Here is a 24,086-nt window from a genome sequence, read left to right on the forward strand (position 1 = left end):
GTCACTGTGCCAGAGCAGGCTCCTAACAGGAAGAGCCAGCCTAAGGGCACAGCCGGGAACACCAGCTAATTTGGGAACACAATGGTTATGCTAATCAAAACACCTTCCAGAGAAGAAGGGAAGGAAATTACCTAATCCTTCACCTTGCGACATGGCCCCCCAATGCCCAATCCGCAGGAGCAGGACGATACACAGCTTGGAAGAAAGGGCATTCCCACCTGGGCAAGGAGAAAAGCATATGGAGCTCTCTCCTCTGGGCCCTCTTCACCCACGTTGGATGCAGGAGAGTCCCCCTCCTCCCATCCCCAAGCTGGCTTTAGGTTCAGATAACTTCATGCCCCTCTTGACAGTTTGGCCAGACACAAACTCACATGATTCCAGGAGCTGGAGCTTAAGAAACTTCTTCAGGACTTGCAAAATCCAATGAGATGGGTTGTGGTGATTCAGGGACATGCAGCTTGTCTTGCTCCACCACCATCAGATTGCGATGGGGCAGTCGCTGGTGTTATCAAGGGAATTTGATTCATATAGTTGGACTCAATGATCTTAAAGGTCTTTTCCAACCTAAATGATTCTGTGATTCTGTGAACTCTTCTCACTTTCCATGTATAACCTTGGCAGGCTTCATGCTCATTGCCTGACTCAATGTCTGGAAATCGTAATCCAGCTGAAAACAGCCCGGGAAGGACCTCGTAACATGCCAGGAGCAAACACAGCTTCCAGCTTTGAGAAATCCCAGGGCATGGCCCAGATGGAGAACTTAAGGTATTCTGGGGATGACAGAGCACAAGAGGACACAAATGCACTTGCAAGATTAAATAAAAAGCCACAAAATACCCCTGGCTTAAAAGAAACATGCCTCTTTTGCAGACAGGCTTCTCTGTTTGAAGCTCTGCCGTGTTCACGATCCTCCTCTGCCTATTGCCACCACACCTCAGACGTGAAACTGGTGCAACATCTCTCTTCCTCTGGCTGAAGCATCCTTTGAGGAGAGCAGAGGCATTTGCCATCTGCAGGTACCTGTTGCCTGGTGCAACCGGAATAAAGCACAGGGGTAGGAAGAGAGTGTCCACCTCTTCAGCTGTGCACATGAGAGAGAGCGTGTCCACACTGGTATTGCGTGCAGGTGGCAACACCAGTCGGGGACAGAGTCAGAAGCGTGACTATCTGGCTGGTGACACCAAGAAATTGCAGGCATGGACACTTTGCAAGGGCAGACACACTGCAGTAAAGACAAAACTAGGCTTACGTGATCCATGTGTCTACTTCCCGTCATCTCCAACCAACCTGGCAAGGGGCCATAAGCCTCAAAGATCCTGGTGCAAACAGGAGAGGTACCCAGAGAGCCCCCGAGTGCTTCGGCTGGGTGGAAACCACAGCAAGCAGCTGGGGAGCTGAACACCGTGTAGGAGGAGCAGCAGGGGTGGCCTGGCCTCCCACCCAACCAAATCTGCACAGCAGAGCCTGAGGGACACCAGGCACTAGTAGTCCTGAAGGCCAAAGGGAAGAGGGAGCTCAAAGTGTGGCAGCCATCACCCTGCCACACCAGCTCCTCATCTCTCTGAGCTGGTTTTGTCGGGAACCAACAGGGGAAAAGTGCGAACCATGTCCATGGTCAGAGGTTTGGATGCACCCGGAGGGACTGCGAAATTTTGGCACAAGAGCCAGGAAGGGAAAGCAAAGACCTGAAGGGGTTTCTTCTGCTCCACGGTGCAATCAAAGCCGCGGGCAGAGATAACGCCTTCCGCCCGGACGCTCACCTCCGGATAGGTAATTTGTTTTAACATATTTATTTATAGCCACCACGTCGCCCCGGCACACAGCAATTATCACGTGCGTCTCTCTCACCTCAGGTTCTGCCTGGCGATGAAAAGCTGGAAAAGCAAACAGCACCTTTCTAAAGTCATCCTCCTGGGCTGCTCGGTGGCACTTGGAGCACGACCCCGCTGGGAAAAAATCTCCCCCTGGCTTTGTGTCAGGTCTTTATGGACATGCTACTAATGGCTGTTTCCACCACGTGATACCGAGCTGCTGCAAAGCACGGTGGATAGAAAGGCAGTACCACCAACCCCACTTTTCAGGAGGAGAAATGCAAGCAAAGGGAGGATGCAGCTTCTTCTAGGTCCCTCCTGGGCCAGCGGTGGAAGCATCTCCCAGGTCGGAGCCGAACGTGCTGACTCCCCAACGAGCACGGCATCATCCCACCATTCATGTCTGTCAATGCACAGTGCTTCCTCTCAAAAAATCACAGCATATTTTTCCAGAGAAGAAAAATTCCTTTTCCCCCCCTCGCCCCGCCAAATTTTAAGGGGCTTTCTATGGAAAAAAGTTAAGTTGCCATTTTTTCATCTCTGGTTTTCTCCTGTTTGAACGTTTCTCCAGCTGACAGACACCACAGGGACACCTGTAGAGTGTGGATCTGGTCTGTGATTCAGCAGCAGGGGGGAGATGGGAAGTCAGCGGATGCCTGTGTTGGAGGAAAGAGCAGGGGAGGCAGGTGTTCCAGGACCCTCTCCTCCAGCACTGGACATGAGTGCTCCATCATCTCCCACGATGCAGAAAGGGCCGTGGCCAGACCCCCCCTTTGGCCCAGGGCAGCCTGGGCAGGACAGGCAGGCATGCAGACACGCTGTGGGTGCAGGAGTCAGGTCGTACCTGAGGCTGGGTGTGCCTGGGAGAGGTCCTCTGTGGGACCCAGCCACCCTTTCTGCCCCTGCCATCCCTCTGCTCTGCTTGAAGGGGTAGAAACCTTCACCCTTGGAGCTCAACACCACCTGAGCTTACATAGCTTGCACACCACTGTGTATTCCTCTGCTCCTGTGCACTAGCAAAAAGTAGACAATCCCTCCACCTGCGTTTTGTTAAATCTCTTTATTTCCGTGCGGCTTCAAGCCCCCTCCCCTCCACACGCTCCTTACGATGAACTTCTCTTGGTGGGCATGAGCATCCAACGTGTACCCGCTATTGCAAGGGGGAATTTGCAAAGGGCTGGTGGCACCTCTCCTCTGTCTCCGCTGGAAAAATCTTGCTTTAGCCGTCCTGGGATCTGCCACATCAGCACTGAAATGTATCAGAAGATCTCAACACCAGACACACCTAGGCATGGTTATTTACCCAGAGAAGCTGAGCCCGTGTAAAGGGAGCGCTCTGAATGTCCTGACTCTGTAACGGGACCAGTGAACTAGATCCTGAGAAGAAGAAGTAGAAGGAGGAGAAAAAGAAAGAAAAAGAGAAAAGAAAATAAAAAATAAAGGAGAAATAATTTTTTAAGCCACTTTCCTTCCAAAAAAACATAGCAGGAAACCTCAGCCTTGAGGAGAGGTTAAATCTGTGTGTGAGGTGGCACTGAATAATGCCAAGGTAAATCCTAACTCTGAATTACTCTTCTTAGAGCAGAGCTGTGTACCTGCACGCCGCCGTCCGAGAACACGCTGTGCTTGCTGCCTGCAAAAAACACTTTGTACTCGTGAGTTTCTTAGCAAAGCAGCAATTTTTATATTAGCAAATAAAAAAAAAAAACAAACCAACCCACAAACCAAACAGACCTCTCTGAGTAAGTATATGATTACACCCAGGTGCCAGGCTGACATTTCGGCCAGGTGAGGGGTTTGAAGCCATGCACGGGTCAGCAAACCCGGACCTCGCTGCTGCTGCAGCAGCACAGGATGATGGCTGATGTCAGGGCATCAAAACAGCAGGAGTTTGGGGCTTGGGGAAGTTTTCAGGTCTGTGGGGGCAAGCTGGGAGTGGTGGGAGAAAATCAAAGCCCTGTTTCAGGTTTGCCAGAGGTATCTCACATGTCCTCGCACCCCAAGACAACAGAGTGGTATTGAATTAACGCACCAGGGTGGCTGCTTGGGATAGCCCTGTGTTAGCGATGTTGAACTCTGGCAAGGGGGAAGGCACCCCAAAATCCTAAAATGTCTCACTAGGCTTTGCCCTGTGTCTTCAAAGGGAGCCCTAAGGGCTGCTTGCAAAACACCTCTTCCCCCGCACGCACCACCACTCATCCCCTGCTGCGTGCCCGGCTCACTTCTTCGCATTTTAAGTTCCTCGGATGTTCACGCAGCACCTAACGCACCGGTGACTTCAACCTGGCCTGACACCTCGGTGCTGTCGCCTCGTCCATCAGGTGTGCTGAAACAAGAACTGCTTCGGAGGGGGAGGCAAGTCCCCAGCCACCTGCGCGTCAGCTCTGCTCTCCTGGCGCGGCCGCCTGTGCTTGAGAGCCGTCGCCTGCGGTTTGCATTAAAAGAGGACTTTTGGCCAGCCATCACCTTGGCAAGGGGCAGCGTTATTCGGTATTTGACAAGGGCCTTAAAAATAAAACCAGAGTGAAAAGAGATTGAATAGGAGAGAGCTGGGGAATAAGGTCACCGCGACACCGGTCGCTCTGAAGCGCTCTGACACGGCGGAGCCATCCCATGGGCAATGGCCTTTAGCGTGCTCGCTCCTCCCGGGAAACCGAGTGCCCCAACTCCCTGAGCGTGCAGATGGGGCACGGATCCCACCCAGCCAGCAGAAGTGGTTCCCGTTTCCACTGCCGGGCGCTGTGACCCTCGTAAAGTTGATTAATCTCTTCATACAGCATTATTAACCCGTGGGAATCGCTTAGAAAGAACAACATGCTGTAAACCCCAAGTGTTAAGATGTGACATAAAAGCCAAGATTATCTTTTAAAAAAACCACAACACTGAATCCCTTCAAATAATACATTTTGGGGTCTTTCTGACTCAGCAGCACGTGCTTAAAACTTAACGGAGGGCAAGGGGTCACGCTCTCCAGACCTTTCCCCGGCCGTCCTGGTTAGAAATGAACAGACACGCGTCCTGATAGCACCTGATTTCACGTGCCCACGTGCGGCTGGAAGAGCAGACTTCAAGCGGAGCTTCCCAGCAGCAGCCGCCGGTGCCACAACTGCGAGAGGTCCCAGCAGCACGGCAGAAGAGGACGGGGCTAGCATGGACTCGGAATAAAACCGGCACATACACTGCCGGAAAGCAGCGGTTTGTCCTCGGCTTTGTATATATATATCTCACAAGCTGTACTTTGACTCTGTGTACTCAAGGGAAATATTTGCCTTGAGAAGGACAACGTAAAGTTCGTCTGCATAGCTGCCTCTGCTCCTAATTGTATATTAGATCATCAACCTTTGAAATGCAAATCGCCCCACTCACACGTGAACATCTTCTCCAGGAAATAAATGTCATATGCAAAAGGACTGTCCCTCACAAAGGAGTCAAACTCGGCTTGGAGGGCTCAGAAGTGCTCAAGCAGGAGAAGGGGCTGGTTTAAAAGCTGCTTTTTTTTTTCCATCCAGTTCCCACAATTAAAGGACTATCTTGACTCCTGGATGAGCGGCATTTTCCTAAAAGAGTCAGATTTCCATTCATACCTAAAAAACTGCTAAGAGATACCTGTCAACCTGCCCTGGTTCAAGTGGAAGACCAAGGTACACACTTGTTTGCAAGTCTGTAGATATTACTGAGGGCACTTTGTTCCAAAGAGCAGACCAAAGGCTTTGGGATTAAATGCACTTTGGTAGCAATTCAGGCAGGATCATCTAAACCTTGCTCAACCATCAGAACCTGCTCCCCTGGGTGAGAGGTTGGAGGTGACACAACTACCTGCCTCCTGGGAGATGCACTGGGGCGGATTGTCTCCACTGATGGCTCTCCATCATCTGCTGGGGCTCCGAGGAGGAGGACCCATGAGCAACACCGCAGCTCAGCCCTGTTCCTCCCCGGCCTCTGCTCTCCAAACCACCCCCTCACCTTATGTTCCTCTGTTTTTAAATGTCAGGCCACATTGTTCTTCCGAAGGTGCTAAACGCTTACAACCAGGGCTTTCACTAGAAAATTTTCTGTATTTATTAGTATTATGTTAGTACAAGCAAAAAGAAGGGAAGGACTTGTAGCATAGATTGTGCAAACACGGATCCTTGTTGCTCATAAAATGGCTTTTCACCCTCACCTGATCAAAAAGGCGTCAGTCCAAGCGGATATCAGACAGGTCTCCAAGCCTGCACTGCTGCTACAAACCACAGGACCAAACTGTACACAAGGTCACAGGAGGGCCCGACATGAACCTCCCACCTCCCAGCCCAGAGGGCAGGTTTGTGACCTCAAGGCTACACTTCCTCCCCAGTCACCTAGAAAAAAAATATACCGTCACCCCAAAATTTATCTGCATCACCCTGCAGGAATTCAAATAAATCCTAGTCAAGCCAATCAGAACGTTTGATTTATCATAGAATCATAGAATGGTTTAGGTTGGAAAGGACCTTGAAGATCATCGAGTCCCAACCCCCCTGCCATAGGCAGGGACACCTCCCACTAGACCAGGTTGCCCAAGGCCACATCCAGCCTGGCCTTGAACACCTCCAGGGATGGGGCCTCAACAACCTCTCTGGGCAACCTGTCCCACTGCCTCACCACACTCAAAGTGAAAAAATTTTTCTTAATGTTTAACCTAAACCTGCCCTCTTCCTGTTTAAAGCCATTCCCCCTCGTCCTATCACTACATGCCCGAGTAAAAAGTCCTTCCCCAGCTCTCCTGTAGGCCCCCTTTAGGTACTGGAAGGCCACAATAAGATCTCCCCGGAGCCTTCTCTTCTCCAGGCTGAACAGCCCCAACTCTCTCAGCCTCTCCTCATAGGAGAGGTGCTCCAGCCCTCGGATCATCCTCGTGGCTCTCCTCTGGACACCCTCCAGCAGGTCCATGTCCTTCTTATGTTGGGGACTCCAGAGCTGGATGCAGTGCTCATCTATTAATTGAGCGGACTGATGAAGCTGCATTCATTAATGCAGCTAATTAATTGTTCTGCCCTACTCATGCCGCTGCTTGAGAACAAGGAGGTTTGTTCTCCAGCATTCCCATCTTCCTGGGAGAAATGCTGCTCATTATGTGGGAAGAGGCATGGCTCACACGGAGATCGAGGGGCAATTACATTGCAGGCAGGGATCAGCCACAGGCAGTGCCAGGGAGGCTCCGGCTGGGACCGTGCCTGTCTGCGACCAAGCGATGAACAGGTAATAAACTCAGAGGAAACGCATCTTCTGGGGAGCCCATGCCTTTGTGAAAGAGCGTCCAAGGCTCAAAAATAAAAATAAAAATAATAATACTGTTGCCTGACACGCCTGAATCTTCCTTAGCTGCTCCGAATGGTTTGCAAGAGGCAAGCTCGTGGTGGATCTTGTGATGTTTTAAGAGTTACACGGCCAGCCAGAGAAGGGGACACCCAGGGACGTGCACGGTCAATTTTGAGAGGGCAATGCCGCTCCTGTAACCAGCAACTGCCGGGAACTTTTTGCAATCAAACGGTGGGAGTTAAAGAAAAAAGCAGCCTGGCAGTAAATATACTTAGCAAATTCAAACAGTGAACGAGTTCCAGGAAATTGAGATAACCCTGTAGGCACAAAGATCCTGATCCAAAGCCCATGGAAGTCAGTGGAAAAGAAAATCATGTTAGCTTTTAGCAGGCTTTGGATGAAGCCCAAGGAAAGTCAAATAAGTGATCCAGCCCCAATGACTCTGTAATTCTTCCCAATTAAACAGCCACCCAAATGTCACACACCTTTCCCTGGCAGCTCCTCCCTTGCAGCTTGGCCCCAGCACTGGGAGGTTCCACTGAGGGTTACCTGTACATACATTTTTTTACTCACTAACGGCTGCCGGGTCCTGCTCTCCTGGCAGCTCTGGGGTGTCTGAGGCTTTGTCACGAGACTGAGCGTTTGGCGTTTCTCCTCAAGCCTCCTGTAGTTACAAGGATATCTGAAGATTTCGAGAGGCAGCAAACTAAAACTGAGCAGCACCAAAAGCGGTGAATTTCCACGTCACCTCACAGTGCTCAAACCCAGGGTGTGGGATCCATGGGTCACCCAGTGGGGACCAGCATTCCACAGCATAAAGAAGACACAGGATGGGAGCAGCCAGCCACTTGCTAGGCTGAAGAAGACCCATCAACCTGCACCCATCAGGAGTGGAAGCTGCCAGCCTCCCGCAGGCAGCCAGTTCTCAAGCAAAGATGGTCCCAGAGGCATCTCTGAGAGGCAGCAAAAGTCAGCTCTTCGTAGATCCAGCCAAGCTCTGGTTACACGCTCTTGCCAACCGGCTTTGCCTCCTGCTTGCTGGGAAGAGCATCACATGCAAGCTGTCCCCACCATCCGGAGGTCCACAATCCAGCAGGCAAAGGAGAAGACCCAACATCTCCCCTCTTCCAAAAACATTTAACCAATTGGCCAGTTTTTAAGCCCGCTGGCCCTGACTCAGCCATGTCAAATGCCAACAGTTTATGACGGTGAATCATTTCACGCCATCCACCCTCCAAGATAATAACGTGGCCGTTGAGTCAGATCCTGAGCTGAGGTGGGACCCGGGTGCCCCATCCACGTCTGCAGACCTGCAACCCTTCTCCACGCTGGATCTGTCCCTCTCTGCCTGGGGAGTCACCCCACCTTCAGCCATCCCAAAACGCTGCATCTTTCGTCTCATCTCGCCTGTTGCTAGCAGGCAGATATCAGCTCCTCCAAATTCTAGCTGCTCATCTTTAGGGGCGATCTTATTGCCAGATTTTCCACAGCCCCACGTGGCATTCAGCTGAGGGCTTTACCACTCCATCTAATTCACCAGCAAAGCAGGAATTTGGGTCTGTTGGTAGAAACTCTCACAATGAGAGTTTTGCTCATTGTGAGAGTTTCGCTGATCCAACCTACATTGCCGTCGATTTTCTCCACTGAACCTGATCTCGGGTGGCATGCACCAGCCTACATGCATGGTGCGCACAGTGCAGAAACACCTGGCTGGAGCAACTGCCTCTATCAATATTGAGATTATTTGAAAAAGTAGGAGTAAATTACAACCCCTCCTCCTCCCAGGAATACTCCCAGTTGATAAACATGGCAATTTCTCTAACCCCCTGCCCTCTCTTGGAGGTACAATCTTGGCTACTGCTCACTGGTACGGACAGTATGGGTTGAGCTGTGCTCTCCTTCCACGGGCTCAGGCAACGCTGGCATGGCCAGACCATACAGAGGTTCACGATCAGCTGGATGTATTGCAGATTCCCGAGATGCTCACCATAAGGTCGCTGGGTTTTTCTTTTTCCTCCCTTCTCTTCACCAAGCCCTTCATTTGTTTCGAACGCAAAACCCAAAGAGAGATACTCAAATCTCTCTTTTAAAGAGGGCAGCTTCAATTTTCTTGAGGGGTGAGCAATTTGGTGTCTCTCACTGCTTTGGGGGATCTGGTGCAGTACCCTGGTTTAAGCAGGGTCCTTGTTTCGGCTGCTCAGCAGCCAGCGGACCTGGCCCGAGTGCTTTGCTTTTAAAGTAAAATGTGGGTTTCTTTTCTTTGCTCGCTTTAACTGTGATTGTCTGGATTAAAAAAGCCACAGCAGTTACACAGTGCCTGCTCCAGAGACCACTGACATCAACAGCACGTTGCTCCTGCCTTCAGTGGGCTTTGAATCAGATCCTAAAAATGCAGCCCAGCCCAGCCGCATCAGCAATACCGCAGTCAAAAATGAGTTCAAACATCCTAGAAACCCAGAGAGGCGGGGGAAAACAAAACCCAAGGTGACATCTAGGAAAAGAAATGTGCCGCGAGTCAGCAGCTGTGTTAAGAGCTTGAGGGGGGATCACGGGGAGCCGGGGGGGGATCGCTTGGCACCACCACCATGGAGTTAGAGGGACAATTGTCCTGTTGATACGAGCGTTACCCCACTCCAGCCGGGCCACTCCGTTTCTCACCCGTGCTGACAAGTTTTACTGTCCCTGGGCTCTCGGGGTAAAGCTAAGCAACTGTTTTCCAACAGAAAGACCCTTGTCAAAGAAGAAAGTGTCTTCCTAAGAAAGATGTGTTTATATGAGAAAGTACAGACATTTTATTTCTAAGTGCTCCCTTCCCCCACTGAACTTACAACATTAAAATGAATTGGAGGAAAAAATAAGACGGTTGGGTTTTTTAATTACAATATTTATCAAAGAGCGGCTTTCATGATGCTGGAAAGGAAATCAAGTCGAGTCTTTGGAAAACTTTTCCTGGAAACAGCTCCTTTTTTTTTTTTTTTTTTAGCATGGTTTTAGTATCGTTTCTTAAGGCCATAAAACTTAAGCAAGAGATGCATTTGCTCATCGTTCCCTCATCTTTTAACATTTTAACCCACTGAGCCTTTTCAAACCGATTTGATAGAGGGTGAGAGCTTCTAAAGATAGTAAGTTGCCATGAGTTTTCTGAGGGCAGGAGAGAGCTGGAGAAGAGCTCCTACGAAGCCCTCCCTCCCCAGCAGAGAGACTGGAGTGTGAGCTGAACCATCATTAGACATCGGAGAAGCCATCGCACGGCACAGAGCCATAGACCCAGGTGTCGGATTGGCACAACCATTTGGGATGGGTCCTTGTTGCAAGGGACATGAGCTTGGAATGGTTTGGTAGATTATTCACTAGAAGCAACTGGGAGGCAGCTTAGTTCCAAGGACACCCGGCGCTGTAGGGCTGTGCAGCTTTGCCACCCACAAGACCCATGGCCGGCGTCTGCCTGTGCAAGGAAAAAAGTTAAGGCTGGATGACGCAGCCTGCTTCAAGGCAAAGATGTCTCAGGTTTTCCATGCCTACCATCCACTCCCTGGAGGTCACATCCTTGATGAATGGGGCAGGCAGTGGGTTGCAACCCACATGCTTCCCACCCACCATGCCGGCAACAGCGCGGGCCCAGAGCCGACACCAAAATTCAGCCCTGTTTAGGATTACTGCCAGTAGAGTAACACCCCCCACTGCTGTGGTATGACCTGTGGACGTCTGGAAGGGTTTGGGCTTAGGCCAGGTCTTTGTGCGACAGTGTGAAGATCTAGGCTGGGTTGTGCTAATGATGCAGACTCGGCCCTTGACTCCAGAGGAACATCCCTTCATTACGGTCCTCCCCGAGTGCCACACAGGAAAACCACGCGGCGGGTCAGATGCACAGGCTTTCACCTCACAGCAGAGCTGGTCTCTTCCTGTTGCCCACAGTTGCCCATCCTGGAAACTATCACTTGGCTGGCAGCAGAGAAAGCCCCAGCAGATGCACTGCCCTGGCTGGGGGTAGCCACTCTTGACTGCCAACGTGGAGAGGATGTGGGTTACAGCTCTTTCAAGGGGACGTTCCCTGCTGCAAATTCACATGCCTCCTTCCCCAGTTTTTTTCCCCACTACGGTTTACTTCTCACCAAATCAAAGGCAGTAGATCAGATCTTCCTTAGTCTGGCCCAAGTCTGCTTTGCAGAAGATGCAGAAGGTGGTGGTTATGTGCATAAAGTGAAACTCCTCTTCTCCGTGCCATCCTTCGTCCCAGCACCTCCCAGCACCAAACCTCCTCCGAGAGTCAGCCTGAAGGGCACATTGCTGACTTTCTTCTCATTCAAGCTGAGTGATTCTGGGGTGGCTTCTTCTTCCTTTACTGAGGCACAGTATGATCTTCTGGCATTCGTCAGGGCTGGTCTTCCTATTGACTTCTCCATTCACAAGTGGAATTCGTGACTCTGCCAGGGAGGGTCAGGACGCTCATGCCTGAGGCCCATCATCATTACAGGGGTATCTCCCCTCCTGCCCATTCCCAGAGCTAGAGGTGCCCAGCTTTTGCTAGAGGAAGGGCTGGAAGGATTCATTTCCCAAGCTCTCCCTTGGGGGTTTTGTCCGAGGACTAGAGGCACGCCGGTGAAGGCACAGAGCTAGCCTAATACTCTGGCCAAAGCAAAGCAACTTCTTCTGATGTTTGATAGAGGCAAATTAAGTCCCAACTACATTGATACAGATGGAACCAGGCAGAGAAATGAAAGACATTCACCTAGAACTAAAGAAAATGGGCCAGAAGAAACAGAGAACAGATAAACATCTGGTCAGAGCAGCCACCTCCCAGGCTTGGTTCAGTATTCCCTAGTCAGACAGCTCTCCATCGACACAGACGGGTGTCAGTAAGGCTGCTGTGAGTCTCCCATCTCAGCAGTGGCTCAGATCAGGTGGATGCCAGAACTTAACTTCTCTGGAGGCCAAGACCAAAGGACCCCATCCCTTTTTCCCCTGAAGAAGGTTACGACAACTGCTTGCCAGAAGAGCCAAACATGGCATCTCCTCCAGCTTTTTGTGCTTATATTTGCTATTGTAACCAGCTCTAAATGCAGCTTAGGTTTACAGGCTTTCGGCTTTAACTCTCCCTGTATCTCCATGGAAGAGTCTTGGGCTCCATCTGTATGAAGATGAGGACCTGTGCAGCACAATTCCCGTTGCGTGAAAGCTTCAGTACTCTGCAGCACATGATCCCAGTGAGCGCAAACGTCCTGCAGAGAGAGGATGGGAATAGTCACCCACCATTTCAAGAGTGTTTAAAAAGAAAAGTGAAAGAAACCATTCCCACACCAAAGCAACCTGAACCCAGAGGGTTAAAACAACCCATATCTTGGGAAGTGGGTGGCAAGGATTCAAGTCTCAAGCCCCGCTCCATCAGGCCAGGCTTTTGAGCTCTTGCATTGATAAGGAAGAGCCGTAATCGCCACGCGCTCAGCTCTGCAGCGGGCACGCACTCACCCTCGTTAGTCAGAAATCCCATCCTTCATCAAACCAGACCGTGCGTTCCCGGGAAAAGTTTGGCTGACAGTTAAAGCACCCACACGCAGAGTAAGGTTTTCCTGTGAAGCCTCTGTGCGCCCCCGCTTCCAGCGAGGGCTGGATGGCAGGTCTCACGGGAGAGGGAAGGGACAACAAGGTTTCCAAGGTTTGCTTTTCGAGCACATTCCTGCTTGAGGACAAAGGTTTCCAGCTCCTCGTAGTGTTTCGGGGAGCCGCACCAGTAGCTGTGGAAAGGCCTTGGGCCAGACCGCCTGCAGCTACGTCTCTGCCGCTCTGTAAGCTGATGTGCTTCTGCTCATCCACCACATCACCAGAGGAAAACCTGAGCTGCTCTGTTTTCTGATAGTCATTTCCTCTTTCCCACGGCGTTTTGAAGTGTCAGGAGGTTTCCCCTATATACAAAATAATGCTTTTCCCCCCACCAGCCTCGAGCAGCTCAACACCTAAGAGTAATCCTTTTAGAGCAGCCTAGTGGTTTAAATTACGTCACACCTGCTCTGATTGTCACTAACAATATTGGATTAGCTGCTCTGCAGCCAGACCTGTAACAAGGGGGAAAGGTCCCGTCGTGCCCACTGCTGTCCAGGTGCGTGGGCACACACAGCCCCCTTCACATTTCACTCCTCGGGAAGCTGATCCGAGCCGAGGACCTGTCCCACAGCAGCTGGAGACTGCTGTTCACATCACCTTGGAGGCAGCAGAGGCTGCGTCCCCTCCATCCCCAGCCAGGGAGGTTTGCTCCCTCCGGCAGCTGAGTTATGATGGCTGAAGCTGTCAATCTTCAGGCACGGCACGGGCTTCGCTCCCACCCCTGCTCCTTCCAGCGACGTCGGCAGAGAGTTGGGTAAATAACACAAGAAACATCTCAGCGTTAACATCCTGGGCAGAAGCCGCAGGGGAGAAGTGCCGTGTAGGAGCGCGCTGGGAGGCTGCATCATCACAGGAAGGTAGGCTCATTTATTTTTCCAGCATCGATCTCGTGATCTTGACATCTCCTGGGGCTTTCCCGGCCAGCCTGGAAGCTCTCCATGCTGACGTGTGCTCGGCAGCACGTGCTGTCGGGTTCAGCGCAGGGCAGTTCGTCGCTGGGGTGTATTAACCAGGGCCCGTCCCTCTGATGCTGCAGGCTGCTCTGCCTCCCACCGATGTCCGGGGTACGCACCAGCAGCCGTGCCAGCTCCCGCAGCCTCCGCTGCTTCACCAGCAGCGGTCACTATGTCTAGTGCCCATTTTCCCAAGCCATTTTAGGGGCTCGTGCCGGGGGTGAGAGACACCACCACCTCCTTCCCGCACGGACGGCGTGGACCGGCTTCTGCTGCCTCAGCCGGGATGGCCGGAGCGGGGCGGCTGTAACGGGGGTGGCCTTGGGATGCGGTAGAGAGCGGGGCCCCAAATCTCATCCACCTTTTCCAGCCACAGCAGTCAACTGGGGGAGAGTTATTGCCTCTCCCTGCCTGACTCCGGCAGGGCTTTTGGTAGCGAACTTACCAAGCAGTCCCGTGCTGCCATGGCCAGCCCAGCCCCTTCCCCGCTCCCGGCCGCCCACCATGGCTCACCCTGTCCCTGACTGGGAATGGATATCCAGCTTAAAAAAATAGTCAATGCTGGGGAGGGAGAAGGAGCGGGGATTACTTTTGGAGGCAGGAGCTGCCCCAGGTCACGCACGGTGCTGTGGTGGCATTAGTCCCAAGCTGCCTGCAGCGACGGGAGCTGGGGAGTGACGGTCTGGGTTGAGGAGAGGGGAAGGAATTTGGTGATGCCAAGTGCGTGGTGAGTACGTGCGTGTCCTACCCCGGCCGCCAGCTTCGCACCCCGCCGCCAGCCACAGGCCACTCCCGAGATTCCCATTCCCCCAGGGCTCTGCTTAACTCATGCGCTCACAATTTCCTATTAGGGAAAAAAAAAAAAAAAAAAAAAAAAAAAAAAAAAGAGAGAAGGAGATGTAAAGTAGGTCTGAGGGGAACATCCTCTCCTCCTCGCCGACTAGCCAAGAAGAGCTGGCAGCGAAAGGCCAGTTCTGCCTGCTCCCTGGTGCTCCGTTTTATTTGCTTTTCCAACACGTGGGGACTTTTGGCCGGCACGGCGATATTTGAAAGGGTGAACTCACAGCCTTTCCGAGCTTTCCAGAGGGGAAAACGCTTGACCCATCCCAGCCATCAGCGTGTGTGTGCACCCCCATCTGCGTGGGGTCAGACTTGCGCATCATCCTTCTTTGCAGCTAGAAGGACTCACCCAAACACCTCTCTAAACACCACCAAGTTAATTTTTATCTTGGCTTTCAGCTCACAAGCTGACACAATACCAGAAACTGCGATATCAGTCCTGAAAGTGAAACCCCACATGGTACGTCCTGAATGAAAACGGCTTGGGAGCTGAATGAGAGCAGCGTTGGCCTGCAGATGTGGCAGGAGACAACGGCACGCGGCTCAGGCTCAGCACGGACCCCATCACGCTGGAGGACAGTCTAATGCTCCTGCCGCAGCCTGGCCACGCTGCTCGGCACATACCACAGACCTCCAGCCAGGAGACCTGAGGGGAACGGCAACACAGCCATAAAGGTACAATATTTTGGGATGTTGTAGAGACAAGTTCATCTGACTGCTACCCCTGCGGCCAACCCGCATTGCACCCATAGCACTGCCCAGTGGTTTTGAGGGGCACGAGACAGAAAACAACACCCTACTTGATGGAGAACGGGAAGATGAAGCAAGAGCTGATGGTGGGTCACCGAGAGGATGAGTGGCCCTGCTCCTCACAAATGCCACCTTCCAGCAGCTCTGAGTGATCAGCATATTGACATGGATATCTTTAGAAGCACAGATGAAACATCCATCAAGCAGGCACTGTTCAGAGCTTAAAACAAAAAAAAGATCAAGGGCCACAGAGAGTACACAAAAATGAGCGTAACCCCCCACCAGTGATGTTTCTGCACCGCTCTGTCTCCAAAGGGATGCAAGTACAGACAAGTAAGAAGACACTAGCTCTTCTCAGGGATTTTTACCCACTTGTTTCCCTGCCTGCCTTCCTCCTCCTGTCTTTCAGAGGAACTCCTGTGAAACATGGAGGGGCGCAGTCAGACATAGCTGATCCCTTATCACGATGTGATATGGAGGATGTTAAGTTCCCATCATCAGATAAAGCTTGCCATGAGTGACTCCTAATGGTGTACAGTCTGTAATCCACAGGAGCCATCCAAATCTGCTAGCAGGACTAGAAAAAGTGTTTTTATATCCAACTCACTTTTTGCATATATTTTCATGAAAATTGTCACTTTGTAGAGAGTTTCAAGTGGGTTTTCATGGGCAAAGGAAATTCCCCAAACCTATTTTTGGCTAATGCTCCAAAGCAGGTGGATTCAAAAGATATTGCAACAGTGATTTAGGAGATATGTAGTCGGATGCTTACTTATCCCTGTTCTCCACAGAGAGATCTCATCTCCCAGGATGGACTCCTATGAGCAACTTCATGGTAGCGTTGCACCTTCTCCAGAGACAAAAGCAAAGCACCTAATGGAAGCTGTGGTCATCCAGAGGAATTCAGCCACCTGAAAAGATGGGGAGAGGATGACACCTACCATGCAACTCCTGAAAGGCATGAAAAGTTTGAATCAAAAATATTTTTGTGAGTCTTTTGGTAAGATCCTTGCACTAGCCAGGGAGCTGCCTTTAATTGCTGGCAGCAGCTTCCCTTAGGGCAAGAGCTGCTTTTCTCCTCCCTGCCCAGGAGGGACTGGCTGATGTGAAGCCGCAGCACGCGGCTTGAGATGGGGAGCAGGAGAGGGAGAGGAGCTGCATTTTCAAATACAGAGAAATACTTGTCTACGGACTGTACATCCCTGTGTCAAATTGTGTCATTTAAACCATTGCCCAAAACAAATCACATCCAGAGGTCCTGTCGCAGGTTCTCCAGATTCAGGTCCAGCCTGTGCCCAGGACGGACGCTTGTTCATGCGGGTGTACCAAAAAAACGCTGCAGCACATGGCTGCCTGGTTGGTACATTAAACGTAAGTCCTGGGGGAAAGATGCACCCTCCAGGGTTGGGAAAGGTATTTATATGAAAGCAGCACCTCAACACAGAGCACAAAACCACCTGAATTCTGGTCAACAGTGCCAGAAGTCTTGACTACCAGACATTTGTAGCACTGTTGCTGGTATTCCCATGAGGAACTGGCACACAGAGCAAGAGCCTTCATATAATCACACAGCCACCCCAAATCCTGGCCTCTGCCCATAGCCGCTGACAGCCCAGTTATAGCAGTTCGCCTTTCTGGAAAGAGGAAACAGGAGCTGAAACAAGAACGGTGTCACTGCCGGTAGCCACAGCCATCCCCTGCTGCTGAGCTCATTCCCCTTCTGTACTGCAAAGGAACAGGCAAACCCAGAGTGGCCAAAAAAGACGTGACCAAGTTCAAACAAGCCTGCAAGCAAGGAGGTTGCCAAATCAGCAAGGCCACCCTGCAAGAGAGCTGGGGCACCCTGCCCAGGGGCAAGAGCAAGCCAGGCCGGGGAAGGGAGTCCTAAGCTAGGAAGAAGAGAGGTCTAGAATAAGAGGAACCTTCCTCAGAAACACAGAAAAAAAAAAAATTAACAGGAAACAGTCTAAGTTAGCAATGCAGCATTTAGCTAGTGAAAAATCACAGAAGTGGTTCAGCCCAAATATCTATAAGCAGCAGGGAATATTGCCATAATTAGTGAGGATTGCAAGTTACACTCGGTAAACACAAAAGGAAGCAGGCACACGCACTGGGAGTCAGTCAACACTTAAGAGAAGCCACTGCAGAGAAAAACCTGTCCCGTACCTCACCGCTACCTCCGCGTAGCGGGGCCACATCCCTGAGGCGTGAAAGCCTGCAGCTCGGCTTCTAAAGGCACAAAAATCTGTGCGAAGGAAAGACACCTTTCAGGAGAAAGGACACCTTTTTCTTAGGTGTCAATGAGAGGGCCTTTACCATAACAGCTCTGTCTCACCCCAAATTCTCCCTCAGGGGCAAGCAAGACATCTGAAGGGAGTAGAGGTGTTCACCTGCCCATAAAGCATCACAAGAGGGTTTGTGCTTTTGTTGCACTGAGCTGACAGAGAGGACTTTGGCTACCGGGTTGCATCAGTAAGGAGACTCTGCCCTCTGCTTGCCCGGAGAAAGAGGGGGTCCCTAGCAGGGATAAATCACTGCATCGCACTGCTGTGAAGAGCAACAGTGATTTCCACAAGCTGGCAATAGGGATGGCAATAGAGTCTGGATCACGTAGGTGCAGAAGTTCCCCTGGCACCACCTTTGCTCGGGAAAAACTTTCTGAAAAAAGGAACGCTGGTGAGAGCCTTGCCCAGGGGCAGGGATGAGTTTTACCTGGGCCTGGCACCATGTACAGCTGGAATTAAAACCTCCAAGAGGAATGTTGCCCGCAAGGAGCTCGTCCATCGTGCCTTGCTCGTATGCCCGTGCTGAAATTCAAAGTGGCTGCCAGCACACCAGCAGCCGAAATCACCCCCATGATGGGAAAGCCGGAAGGTCAGGGATGCAAACAAATATTTGATGAGTCGATACAAGGCAGCCTTGAACACTGCACCTCCAGCGTCGGGGAGGACCCCCCTCCACCGTGCCTGCATGTAAATGCCCTTCAGCATACCACCCACGCTGTGTTTGAGCTGCCCCGCTGTGTGCACACCATTTGCTTTGTTAATGTTTAGACTTTCCCTGAAAGGGCTGTCTGGGCTCAGCGAGCAGGAAACAGCGACATAAATTAGCTGGAGACAAAGTGTTTACCTCGAATACTGCTATCATCTCTCTCTTCTCTAAGCAGAGGAGCCACGTTCCTCCTGGGCTTCTTTAGATGATGTTTCCTCCCCAGCCCAACTTCTCCTGGGATCCTTTGACCTACATCTCACCCGCTCTGGGGATGGTCACCACAAACTTGCCTGGCCATGTTCCTTCCAACCTTCCTTCTGAGTCCAACCGGGCTCAGCGCAGCTCCTTAAAGCATCTGAAGGGCATTGAGGGGCAAATGTATCTTCTGACTAGTGCTCTCGCAGTGGACCAGCTGAATGAGAGATTCAGGACTGAGCCTTTGGGTGAAATCTCTGGTCCATATGGCAGCAGGACACGCGGCTGCTCATGGGAAGACAGCCCTGCTTTGATGGACCTGTGCTGCTGATGCATGTGTGACTTTGCCCTCAGGATGCATGAGACTGTGCTCACAGGGCCACGAGGGACCAGAGCAGTCTCAGGGTTCTATTTAAACTGCTGTTGCTGATAAACTATGGATATTGTCCCTGTAAAATCATGGGAGGTTTGTACAGGGTGCCAGGAAACATGATTTTTACACACTCGATAGCCTGTTCAGTATCTCAAATGGCCTCTCCTGGTACTCAGCTCTCTGTCTGTCTCCACCTTCTCTTTTTCTCTGCCCTCCTTGTCTCCTTCCAAGTTCTGTGGGATTTCTTCCAGCCCAGCTTCAAGAAAAAACAGCAGCCTTGGATCTCGATGCAGGAACATCATCACTTTGGGTGTAGACCTTTTGCTCCATCAGGACCTGTGAAACAAGGGGGATTTTCCTCCCCTCTAAATTTTGTTGCAGGAGGCCTGCAAATTGCATGGCACAGTGCTCTCACCGGAGGGAAATCTCTTTCATGACATGAAGAAGAAGAATACGTTTTACTGAAACCTGAGACTTGGTGGGATGGAGTTTGTCTTGTCTCCTGACTCAGAAAACCTGTGTGGGCCACCTGCATATGCCCCACGTGGCTGCTTGCTCTGCTGGGAGTTTTGTGGAAAGCTGGGAGAGAGAAGAAGTTTTAAGGTTGCTTTTTCCCCTGCCCTGTAAATTTTCATATAGAAAAATAAGCCTGGCCATCCCACAAGCCTTCTAGCCGAATTTACTGCCCCGTCACAGCATGGCAGGAGACCATGAGACCCACCAGCCCTTCCAGCTCCCCACCCAGCATCTCAGCGCAGCTCATCCAACCGGTGCGGATTTGGGGCTCTGCTGTGGCTATCCTAAGGAAAGTCCGGTTTAAAAGGAATTAAGAGGATATTGCAGCATTTTTACAGGATTAATTTAACTGAGATCTGTGCCGCAGACAGCGGTGAGCCCAAATGCTGCTCCTCAGTAAGAGGAACCTCTAAGATGGACCTGCTCACAAATCTCTTCCTTATCCAGAAGTCAGTTATTTCCCCCAAATAACTTAGAAAAGGCAAGCCCTTTCACAGTGCCAGATTAAAATTCTCCTCCTTCCTCAAGAGCTCAGCTTTCTTCACCCTGTGTCCCACCTAAATCAAGAGCCACAAGACAGTATTTGCCTTGGTGAGCTGTAATACCCCTTACCGGAGGAGCCGGGCATTTATTCCCACTAAATCCTCTCAAACCCTCTTCAACACAGAGGTGCAAGAGCAGCAAAATGCCCCATTAACCATTTTTTTTTCCCCCAGCCTTGCCTCATCTTCCTAGTAAATAAGGTTTGCAACGGGTTTTGTTGGAATTCTCCAGCTACGTGGCTTTTTCTTTTTGAAATGCCTGGCTGCCCAAGCGCAGCCACAGGGCTTGGCGAAGCAGCCTTGACTTTCAGCCTTTGAGGTGGTTTCGGACCTAAAACACCTGAAATCCTGCTGCTAAAAATATACCCTGCCACTTTCAAGAACTAAAAGAGCGGGTAGCGCTTGTGTTAATTTTCCCGTTGGCCTGGCTTTAGCATCCCCATATGTCTGCTAGTGAGCTATTTCCCGCTTTAGAGAGGCGTGCTATCTCGTATCTTTTTTCACTTTCAGTCTTAGCTTAGAATCCATGATGAAGGGGCCATTTAAAAAATAGCACCGTGCTCTTCTGCAGCAGTTTCAGGCGCTCCGGTTCCTGCTGGTGCTACAGCTGCATGGGTTTCTGGGCAGAGGCTCGTGTATAATAGCTATTTCTCTCAAAAACGCCAAGGTGGTGGCCCAGCGCCAGGATTTCCAGGCCTACAAATGGATGTGGTCCATCCTGCCAACCTTGGCTCGAGGCAAACATTTTGGTTACGGACCCTGTCTGGTCCAGAAACATCAGGACTAACCGAGACAGAAGGAAGTCCCAGGATTTCCCCTGTACGTTACAGCCTGTGTGTACTGGGTGGTCCAACCAAAGCTCAACATGCTTGATGCTCTTGGTGCAGCTCTGGGGAAGGTTACCCAGGTAGGCCTTAAAGAAGGGAAGAGCCCTGTATGGTTTTGTTCCTGCAAGCCTGAGCGCCGCTTTGCCTCTCCAGGCTTGCTCCTGACAAGGCTTGGGATGCACAAAATTGGAACGGTGTGGGTGCTGTGTCCAGCTGTGTGACTGCAAGCACGCTTGCACGTCACCTCCTGGATGGGCACCAGCTCCCACCCTGCTGCGAGTCCGGCAGCATGATGAGTTCTGTGCCCTCTTCTCTTGGCGCAAGAGCTGGCCCGCGGAGTCAGATGTTGTGATTTGGGGCCTGAAAATGCCCCCAAAGCTGCTGGTAGACGTACATAGACACCACCAGGGTAATCAAGCCGCTGCACTGAGACCTGAGCAGCCACCTCTGCTGGCACTGTCTGACTGTCCTGATCCTCCTCTGCTGCTGGATGCCCCAAACATCCTAATGCACCCACAACTTCTTATCCAGGATGCAGTGGGAACTGAAGGACAGGGAGATACGACTGGTCACACGGCAGTTTGTTACCTTCTCCGGCAGTCCTGCATACAGCTTTCCCTCTTAAGTCATACCAGGATTATATTTATTATTCATTCTTCCTCTGTGTGAAATGCTCGGTTTTAAGGAAGGGACTCACGGAGCAGGACACCACCTGCGTGGCTGGGAGCTGGAGGCGTATGTCACCATCCCAGCCAGCCCGTGAGTGCAGACATGAGCTCCGACCCAAACATACCAGCGAGGTTGGCAGAGCAGCTCACATTTGAAACGGGGGACCTGGGATGCCACGCAGGCGCTGGCTCAGAGCGTTCTTGCAGATCCATCCCCAGGTCCGTGCTACCACTACTGCTCTGCCCAGCTGCAGGGCGCGGGGAGGATGTGAAATCTGGCTCAAGCTCGGGATTTGTAAGTCGGAGTATTTCAACCTGCAGATCACCGGTGCTTCCCACTCCTACCCGGGCACCAGCCCGGCGCCGGCAGACCTCAGCATGGCTGCTGTAAGCGTTGCTGTTATCACACAAGTATTGCCATAGCATCTGGCAGCCCCGTCTCCGGGCTCGGTGGCATACCTAGAAGGCAAATTACCCAATCTCAGCTGTTTCTACGCATGTTTAAGGCCACGTTCATCTTGCGTCACTCCAGGCTTTCTGCCATGCGAACGCACCGCAGTGCCTGAGGTGACAAGGCAGAAGTGATGGAGCGCTAAAACCGGAGTAATGCAGCGAGGAGAGCCAGCCAGCTGCAAACAGTATTTAAAAACTCTTGTGTTTCAGCTCCTTGCCTGGGAGTTGTTGTGGAGCTTAGCGGAATTCAAGCAGAATTAGACAAAATCTGCAGAAGGGACATCTCCAGCACACACATTGCGATGAGCCCCATCAACAGAGGGGGTGACACCCTGGCTTGATGCCATCCAGCCCTTGAGGAAGGAGAGGAGTTGATATGCAGCGATGTGGAGCTACTCCCCCCCGGAGACACCGTGGCACGGCGTAACACAGGCTGCATGGCGGGGCTCAGCGTTTGCTACCTCTGTGGTGGTGTGCTTAGGTCTTAGGTGGTCTTAAGAAGCAGCTTAGTTGTAGAGGCAGCCTCCGTGCTTTATCACCCTGGCATGATGCGACCGGGAAAAACAGCAGCAGATGTCCGTCTGGTGAGGCTGAGGGAGAGATTATCATGCGCGTGGCCAAGGGGGGAGGCAGCGAGGGGGACCCTGGCTGTCGGGTTTCCCAACAAGGCACCTTGCACACACACACGTGAGCCGTGCCACCTGGGCAGAGGCATCAAGGTGGAGAGATGGGAGAACACCTCCCGCTTTTGTTACCCACAGAAGTAAATGGATGAGAAAAGAGTGAAAAAAACGTCCCCAGAAAGAGTGATCCAGAAACCATTCAGCTCAGGCAAACCAAAAATTGCTATTTCGGTTTGAGAGCCAAACTGTAAAAAACAATTGTTCATACAGTTGCCCATACAACCCAGAGAGAAAGCAGCTGCAGAGGGTTTGGTGTTTTTGGTTTTTTTTTTAATGTGAAACCGAGCAGTGGAAGTATGAACAAAAACCTTGCAGGGCCTGATATTTTGCATATTTACATGTAATTAGGAGACTCCCGTCAAGGTGTGTGTTACCAAGTATTCCCCCATCATTTCTGGGACCTCTGACACCAGCTTGCAAGAATTGCAGTCTTTGGCGCCTAACGATGTGTCCGGTGACCCTGAAGTGCCATTTGGGGACCACCATCAGCTGAGGACTGAGCCAGACCCTTAGTGTTACCCTTCGGGCACCTACCTCCCCTTGGACGCGATGAGAATTAAGCACCCTGAGGACTTCGTTTCCCCATCCCGGCTCTCATCCTCTCCCGGTTTCGGTCCCTTCGAGGGACCCCGCCGGCAGAGCTGCTCCCCGCCGCCCGCCCGGCTTTTCCACCCCAGGACCACGTCACCCACCCCTCCCCACAAAGAGGGGCCTGTGCAGGAGCCGGGGCTCACGCCGTGCCGAGAGGAGTCATAAAGCTCCTTTTAAGCCGGCCAGCACAAAGCTGAGCCTGTTCGGCCGCAGGTTGGGGGCCGCCGCCGCCGGCCCTCCCTGCCTCTGCCAGGCACTGAGTCATCCCCCCGACGGGGGCTGCCAGCCCAGCGCCGGCGAGAGGGCCGGGAGAGGGGAAGCCTGCCCTGCTAACCGCTGCCGCAGCCGAAACCTGCGCCCCAAGGTGTTGCTTTTTTCTCCCCAGAGATGACAATATCGTGGAAAAGACCTGGGTCTGCCAGGGAAGGAGGCAGCCGCGTGGAAGGGGTCACGTGCAACCCTCCTCGGGCTTTTAACCTTCCGCCGCAGATGCCTTTCAAATCTCTTTTTGACATAAAGAAAAAGCAAGGGCTTCTACCTGCTGCCTTTTACAAGACAAGGGAGGGAAAGTGGCAGATATTTTCCATCCTGCGACGCTCACGACTCTCCCGTTGGGGGCTTCTCCCTCAAAGACTCAGCACCCGGAGACAGGACTGCAAAGAAATCCCCGCTGTTGTCTAAAGCGGCGCAAATACAAGAGACACAGAGTCTTCTGCCCACGAAGAAAGAAAAAAAAAAAAATTGTAAGAAGTAGGTCTTGGCACCTTTTCAAGTTTTTAAAGCACTTTTATGAATCTGAGTCCCTCTTTTTTTTTTTTTTTTTTGACACTCTGAGCTGGCAGCAAAGCGACGCTCACAGGTCAGGAGCTTTACTGGTGCCCAAGGGATCAAAGTGTTGGTTCTCTTTAGCTCCCTTGAAAAGTGCAGCCCAGTTCCCTAAGGGTAAACGCAGCGATCCATATCATTAGCAGACAGGGAGGAGAGCTAGAGATACATATCGTGATTTCAGTCTACC

At 51.7% G+C, this 24,086-nt stretch overlaps 1 protein-coding gene across 1 annotated transcript in view; it reads right to left on the reverse strand.

The window, feature by feature from the left end:
• Nucleotides 1-23,688: 23,688 nt before the first annotated feature.
• Nucleotides 23,689-24,086, reverse strand: part of SNX5 (sorting nexin 5) — a 43,631-nt gene continuing 43,233 nt past the window's right edge. Inside the window, exon 11 of the mRNA XM_082480447.1 lies at nucleotides 23,689-23,783. Coding sequence (XP_082336573.1) covers nucleotides 23,706-23,783 — 78 coding nt within the window. The 3' untranslated portion in view covers nucleotides 23,689-23,705. The remainder of the gene's footprint in view (nucleotides 23,784-24,086) is intronic.

This window comes from Vanellus vanellus, assembly GCF_965231255.1.
Source record: "Vanellus vanellus genome assembly, chromosome: 3".
Lineage (NCBI taxonomy): Eukaryota > Metazoa > Chordata > Aves > Charadriiformes > Charadriidae > Vanellus > Vanellus vanellus.